The sequence below is a fragment of the Lipotes vexillifer genome, unplaced genomic scaffold (genome assembly GCF_000442215.2).
Source record: "Lipotes vexillifer unplaced genomic scaffold, Lipotes_vexillifer_v1.1 scaffold79, whole genome shotgun sequence".
NCBI classification, from domain to species: Eukaryota; Metazoa; Chordata; class Mammalia; order Artiodactyla; family Lipotidae; genus Lipotes; species Lipotes vexillifer.
In genome coordinates, this window is record NW_006775678.1 from 931516 (window position 1) to 939655 (window position 8140).

The 8140-nt window shown below is 44.6% G+C and overlaps 1 protein-coding gene across 1 annotated transcript in view; it reads right to left on the reverse strand.

Moving 5' to 3' along the window:
• The window catches only part of ALPK2 (alpha kinase 2), a 115431-nt gene that overhangs the window by 29103 nt on the left and 78188 nt on the right, over window positions 1-8140 (reverse strand). The window contains 2 exon segments of the mRNA XM_007450122.1: window positions 2776-2864; window positions 4375-4649. Coding sequence (XP_007450184.1) covers window positions 2776-2864; window positions 4375-4649 — 364 coding nt within the window.

An 8140-nucleotide genomic window follows, 5' to 3' on the forward strand; every position in this document is an offset into this window, starting at 1 on the left:
CCTGCCACAGCAGAAGAGGCCAGGATCCTATCAGCATCCCAGAGAGAAAAGATAGACAAGGGGGAGCTACCTCTGGAAAGTGCCGATAAAAAGATGTCTTTTGATCGGACCGATTCTCCTACAGTGGCTGCTCCTCCTGAGGAAGGGGCACCCGCCCTCGAAGGACCTACTGTCCTCCTTGAGGGAGTTAATACAACCGTGTCAACTTCTGACCCAGAGGCTGTGCTTGCTTTCTGGAGCAGAACTGTAGCCGGGCCGAGAAGACAGACTCAGTGGAATCACAGGAGGCCGGTGTGGTCAGGTGATGCGTGGTCCACGGGCAAAGTCTCCCTGCTCCCCCACTAGGGCTGGGCTCGTTACAGTTTCACGCCGGACAGGCTTGGGTTCTTGAAAGACCGAGGAGGGGCTCTGCACTCTTCCCCCTTCCTGCCGGCAATTTTCCACCCAACACCTGGGGGACCACATGCTGCGCCCTGAGTGTGTTCGTAGGAATCAAGTATTAGTGAAGAGCCCGCAGTGAGCCTACACCACCTGGAAAAAGGGTTCAGTTAACGATAGAGAAGTGACTACAATCCACTCCGTTGACAGCTGAACTGTGGGCCGCTCCACACTCTCCATGCTTCCTGCTTACAGGGGGACACAGCCTGGCCAGTTCAGGGGAAAGAAAAGCCTGTGAACTGCCTGACAGGAAACCACAGTGGAAGTGGCTCTCTCTGCAAAGAGCCCCGGCCCTAAGAGGGCAGAGGAGGAAGGAGATGAGACATTTTACAAATATGAATTCACTGAATGGAATTAATTTACCTGAAAGGGCCTCCGGAAAGTTTCTGCACTGGGGAGGACGGGGCTTATAGACAAAACTTGGAACTTGGTTATGTTCACCTTAACCGATATTCAAACCTATCATCGCCAGGAATGGTTCAAACAGAAATGTGTCTTCTAATGTGACACAGTATATCACTGACAATCTTCTTGCCAAAAAGATGTAATATGCATCGCTTCACAAGGAAGCAATCAGTCCTGATTACACCTGTTGTCCCGGCATAATTAAGAGACCCCCTTGTTTGGCGTAGCAGTCTCTTAGACATAGCTATATGTAAATATTCAGAGCTATGCACTTAAGATGTCTATTTTTACTTTAAGTTTTATACATAATTTTTTAAATGTCCTGGAAGGAATGATAAGTTACAGTTCCTCTAGTAAAAAGGGTGTTTTTGGAATAATTGGGGAAATTTTAATATAGATTGGATATTAGGTGATACTATAGCAATGTTAAATGTGTTGGTTTTGATAGCTGTTGTGGTTATATAGGAATATGTACACAGAATCTATAGAAAGAATATTAAATTAACTATTAACAGTTGGTCAATGAGCTGCAGAATATACAGGTGTTGTACCAACTTTTGTTTCAAAAGTTTTTAAAGTTTAAAAAAAAAAAAAAAAAGAATGCTGTGTGTTTCCAGTATAGAATCCTGATTTTGGTTCAGTGAACATGGAATCAGGCACAGATGCCCTTTTTTGGACCCTAATCCCTCCATGTACTGTCCTCGTCCATGAGTTCACAAATCCTCCCACAGTAAGGAAGGAAATGTATTTGGATACCAAAACATCCTCATCTGTCTCCAGGGCAGTGGCAGATTTACTCGGAAGCTGATTAAGCCCTTGTCCTTCACCCGCACAGACCCCTTCCAAGTCCCTGGACACATCTTGATATTCATAATTGTGTTCTTTTCCTTAGAAAAGCCCCCAAGTTGTGTATGAGTCAAGCTGCACAAAGCTTGGGTGTGCCCCTGCGGGAGGGCGCTGTGGTTCCACGCCTGGTGGACTGATTACGGGTGGATTCTTCCCCCTCAAAGAGGAACTGAAGAGGACAGAGCAGGAAGAGGGGGCTGGAGGAGTTAAGAACAGGGCGAGTTCTCATGACAACCCAGTCCAGATTGCCGTCTTAGCGTACTTAACAGAAAAGCAATTGAAAGTGGTTTTCTTTGCATTATGTTAATTTTTCTTGAAGTTACTGAGAATTGTTTGTATAATAAGTATGTTAAGCATTTCTTGGGGAACAGCAGCAAGCATTAGACTTTATACATCGTGTGCCCAACATACCACCTCAGGGTTTTTTCTTTTCCATTTCGTGAGTTAACAGAGATAATGCAGACGAGAGTTCCTTCCTTCCCCTCCTTTCCCAGTTTCTACTCATATGTAAACGACTGGTCTGTCTGAAGTTTCCAAGGTGCACTGGCACAGCCCTTTCTCTTCCCATTTGTGATCTCAACCAGATAAGCGGAACAGTAAATACAAGCTCCAGACACCCCAACGTGTGCATGTGCCGATCGATATTTAGTCAACGAGTGGATAAAAGTCAGCGTAGTTTACCTCTGTAGGGTTCCAGGAATCGGGTACTATGCTCCTATGTCCCTGATCACCCAGCTCATTCTTCCCTCTATTTTCATCACGGGACTCCTGTTCTATTTGTTTATGGTTTAGACAATGTAATACCCATGAGAGTAGATACATTTTCCACTTAACACGGTATATGCATTTATTTAATTATTCCATCCACACATACATTTACTGAAATGTCTAGCGAGTCTTTTTCTGCAAGCCTCTGGTGACTCAGTGAAGAATAGGATAGCAGCTGTGTGTGCCCTCTTAGAGCTTACAGACAGACACCAGTTGACATGTGTGTCCTACTGTTTCTTCTCACCCTCTCATCCCTCAGTGCCCCGCAAGTCCCCAACAAATTAGAGGGGGGGGAACACAAGAGGGAATCATACTTACTCTGGCACTTCTCCAAAGCCTTCCAGAGGCTGTGCTTCAGTGGCATAGATCTTGGCATAGTATCTGGCGGTATTTTGAACGTAGCATTCCTAGATCACCCAAGTACATGGGAAAGCCCAGTGATTAGAAGAAATTCAGAAAGCATTGCCCGGTAAGGCTCAAATTTCCCAATATAGGTTAAGCCAATGGATTTCCAAACCCATCCCTTCGTTGGGGGCACAGAAGCAACAGTGAATGTAGCCTGCAGTTGGCCACTTGCAGAGGAGCTCTGAGATCTGAAGGAACCATCTGGGTGAAGGTCAAGTGGCCTCTAGGGCTAGGTGTCCCTGAACTATGAAATCTCTAGAGCCCGCATGGCTGAAGTTCAGCCCTGAGCTAAGGGGCCTGGTCCCTGGGCAGGATGTCAGATAGAGCACAGGGACTGTTGGATTTCCCATAAGCCACCCCATCTGAGGTTCTTCTTCAAAGGTGTAACTTGAGTTGTAAGTAATGAGCACCTTGCCAAGATTGTTGGTTTAGAAAAGCCCTGCAGAGTGGAAAGCAGAATCCAGTTTGCTTCTCCTAAGTGGGAGTCTGGAGTCTGGGAGATTTTCCGTGACTGGGCCAGATGGCACTTGAAATGGAAGGAATATTCAGTGAAAGAGAAGAACAAAGAAGGATAGATTTGGAGGAGAAAGGAGTACAATTGGCAAGATCCTATGCTCAGAGGAGAGGGGTTATCTTCATGAGTACCAAGTGCCACACAGCATTGCCACATCTGAGATGACCGTGGAGGGACAGTGTTTGAGAGCACCCGAGACTCATCTGAGTCTAGCTTATTCGTTTTATAGGTTAAAAAAAAAAAATTCAAAGCGCACCTAGTTTGTGAAAGAGCTAGACCCAGCTCTCCTGAAAGCTTGGCCAGTGCTGGCATAGAGTGAAAAGCATGGACAGGGGGTGGGGGAGGGGTGGTGATGCAGGGGGAGATCGTGTTTTCCTCCCCTCCCCTCTTGCCTCAAGGGTCCTACGACTCAGTAACATAGGAGGGAACTTAGGTAGAGACTTGGGTCAATCTCCCTTCAGAGCTTATGGGTGGACATTGAACCTAACTCAGGAAGGCAGGAAACAGGACAAAGGTTAACCCTTCTGAATATACCCCACCCTCCTTCCTCTTCCCTAAAACAAACTGAAACACTCCAGAAACTACCGTTGATTTTAGCTGTCCTTGAGGATCCTTGGGAATCCTGGCATCCAGTGTAACCTGGACACCCCACTTCCCGTGTCATTCCGAGTCCAGGTAGATTCAAACCCCCAGGGGTCTGATGGGGCTTCCTAGGAAGCATTCCTAGAAGTGATCCCAGCCCAGGTAGGAACTGGTGAGGCACCCCCAGACATAGACTAGTCCCAACTGGCTGGCACGAGGCCAAGAAATCACTCAGAGGCTGAGATGTGATCTCCAGCATTTAGCCTTAATCTAGGGACTCCCTCATAAACATAACCCAGAGGGAGACAGACACCCTCTTGGAGACACCCCCATCGATTCTGAGTCTGATTTTCATCTCAGGGTATCACGGGTCTGTCTCACACCCCAAGCAGCACTTTCAGGCCAGGTGGACCCACCTGGGCGGCGAGTTTGTAGTTCCTCTGAATGAGCTCATCATTGTTTCTGGTCCCGTAGGCAACGGTGTTGTGCACCTTGAGCACACAGGTGTGGCCGGGCTTGAAGACTGGTGTGAGGCCCTGCATCACTTTGCTGCGGAAGGCTTTCCGGTGGACCCCTTCCCCAAAGTGCAACTCCTCCGTGGCGATCTGACCGCGCAGACGGCCCCCAAAGTAGCTGTCGCTGAGGAAGTCTCCTCTGACGATGAGTTGGCTGAATTCAATCTCTTCGTATACTAAAGATATAACACAACTTCCGTTGGACAGAAACATCCCCCAATCCGGCTCCTTGGCTAACGAGCATTCCCACACAGGGACAATGACAAGGTTGACCTACAGAATCTAGGAGTGAGAACCACACTAACTCCCAACAGAGGCATAGCTCGAAGGGGAGATGGTTCACTGAGGATGTAGGAGATGCAGGTGAGGCCCCAGTGGATCGGATGAGAGGGGAACAGAACTGGGGAGACCAGGAAAAGAACTGTAGACAGATCCAGAAAACGTGAACAGAATCATGCAAGGTGATTCAAGGCAAGTTGAAAAGACAGATGAAATGCAGAAGAGGGAGGAGGGACCAGTTGCAAGACTGATCTGCTAGATCATTGATCTGCCGATCAGTGTTTCCGAATCTTTTTTTTTCATTGTTGACTTCTGCAAGGATTCTTTTCTCCCCCAATTGCTCCACAGAAAATTTTAATACCACAGATGTACTGTGTATCTGGCATGGCTATCTGTGCTTAATACACAAAAATAAGTTTTCTTTTGCCTCCCCAAGACCCAGTTTTGTCCTCTTGGAGGTGATACTGCCTCTGTTAAGAATGACTGTGGCAGTCATAAGAAATAAGTGGGGAAAAAACCAAAACAAGTAAAAAGAACTCCCTCTGAAGAGAAGTTGAAAAAAGGTAGAATCCTTTTGGATCTACTTGTAAAAAGTACTGAGTTTTCTATCAGCTGTTTGAGTTGATTCTGCATGTGTTTCAGATGACAATCAATTCGATCAGAACGTTGCGTTTTACACTAGAGATGACCAAGTCAGACCCTTGATTGGCTGAGAGAAGAAAATAAGATGGCTTTCAATGAAATAAGATTGTTTAGATTGTAAAAAAGCCACCTTCCACTCCTCAAGAATCGATGAAAACTCATCTTTCTGAGATAGACATCATCTATCTGGTTGTGTGAAAATCCCACTTCACCTTTCTATTTAGAATATTTAGCAAAATATTTTTCTCTTTGAAAAGTAGTTTCCAATCTTATGTTTTAAGGGCAGTCTATGACCAGTGTGAGCAGTTAAAAGTATAAGGGAACAGACTGTTCTTAAAGGGTATTGATTAGTGTCTAGACCTAGTTATTGTCAGAAAGAAAGGAGGCAGGTAGGGGATTTTCAAATAGAAAAAGTAGGTGAAAGTGTCAGTGGAAGAGTATTCAGAGAGTTGCTCCAAGGCAACTCTTTCACAAGGGCTAGCAGAAGGCTCCTGAAGACTAACCTATTTTGGGTTTAGAGAGAATGGGGGCAGAGGAACAGGAAAGCAGGTAGGTAAATGGGACATTTTCCCAAATAAATTTTAAAGGAGATAGGATGTAATCTGTGAAATAGCTAAGTAATAGAACGAGAAAGTTATAGAGAATAGTTTAAGTTAAATTTTAGAATTAGGTAATGAAATGGAGAGGGAATGCTATTTATCCAACCCAAATCTTAATTCAAGTTACATGATTGATTAACAATTTTGCCCCCAAGACCTCTGAAAGAATACAGGAAATGTTTTATGTATATACACCAGAGCCCAATAAATCTGAGCTATGTTTACCACATTGTTTTCCTTCAAAAGTCCCAAAGTTTCTAAAATTCAATTGTTCTTGAAAGTTCAAAGTTTGTGTATTTTAAAATTCAAATTTAATTAACTAAAGACAAAAGGTGTTCCAGACTCTCTGCTTAGTAATAAAAAGGAAAATTTTTTTGTGCCGTACCGTATAGGGATGGGCGTATGTGTGGGGATGAGTAATTTTCCCTAAGAAAAAATAACACGACAAGCATGGACTCCACCATCCTCAACAATCCTGTCCATAATTTCCAGAAATGTCTACTTAACCAGGATAAAACAATGCAAGAAAAATACATCTTAGAATTTTTCTTTGAAAGCCACGTGTGTCATCATTAAGTTGTGCTAGCTTTATTTGAATCATTCATTTGGGGCTTCTATTAGATTTTTAGTTAGTGATCAATTTGTAAAATGTTATATGTTCCTCCTCTAGAGATTTAAATAAAATATCTAGTGAGAGATTCCTCCAGATAAGAAAGGTGATAAAGCAGTCATTTGAAATTTCTTCATCTGAAGGTACATGGAAAGGCAGAGGAAGGTATGGCCTCCCCAGCCCAGTAAGCCATTGAAACTGGACCCCCAGTCTCCTGGAGAAGCAGCTGGCAGAAGGTGATGTCTTCAGGGTCTAGACTCCCAAAGGTGGGAGTCACAGGGCTACAATAGCGGTGACCAGTACCTCATCCTCACTGGGGTCTCATTCCTGACTGGTAAAGCCTTGAGAAACGAGTCTCTGCAAACCTAAATTAACCAGGTCAGAGCAAGAATCTGGGATGGGATGCCAAGTGATGCTAAGAAGCTGATGAAACAGAGAAACCTTTCTTCTGAAGGTCATTTTGGTTTTTGATATAAGAAAGGACATTCTTTTGCATATTTAGATTCTGGGGGGATGGGGACAGATATAGGGAGGGATTTTAAATTACGCAAGTACATGACACACTAAAGACATGTAACATTTGAATGGTTTGTGAAGAGTTGGTATTTAAGTCTGTCGTTTTGGATAAATATCACAGTATTTGCTAGACCATTTCTAAGTCGAGATCCCAGCTCCTCGCCTTTAATTACTAGACATTACTGCATCTTGATTATCTGTACTGTCTTGTTTTCACAGAGATTTCAGGGGTTTTATTTGCTTTAAAAGAAAATCAGCACATACAGTATACACTGGCAGTTTAAACTTGGCCATGATGAGAGTATCTGCACCACAGAAACTGGAAAACTGTACAAATCAGGGCCTCCCCAACCACCTGGCAGGTTGTTAAAAGTTTGGCAGCAGATCACTGGGTGCGGATGGGCTCGTGTACTGGGGATGGATAATTTTCCCCAAGAGGAAATACATGACCAGCATGGACTCAGTGGGTGGCCCAGAGGCAGCCTGAACATTCAAGGGCAGCTGGTAGCTTGTTGCTACACCAGGAGTGCACAAGTGCCAAAGGAAAGCACAAAAATCCATCTCCCATTTCCACTAGGATGCAAATGAATGGACTTATTCTCCTAGACACCTGACTCTGGGAATCTGCTCAGCTAGTCGAACTGAAAAGTAAAACAGCTGGAGAAACAAAACATGCTGTGTGATGCAGGGAACAAACGTAGGGACACCAAGCGGGGAAGCGGGCGGAGGGTGAGGGTGTGTGATGAATTGGGAGATTGGGATTGACATGTATACACTGATGTGTATAAAATTGATGACTAATAAGAACCTGCTGTATAAAAAAATAAAATTCAAAAACAAAGATAAGAGATAACAAGTGTTGGTGAGAATGTGGAGAAAAGGAAACCCTTAAAACAAACAAACAAACAAAAACATGCTGTGTAAGTGCCAGAGGCTGAACAACCCCATGCAGATGGGCTGGGCGCAAGTCTGGGGCTTCACAGAGAAAGTCTAACCCCGAAAGTGCCCCCCCCCCCCCCCC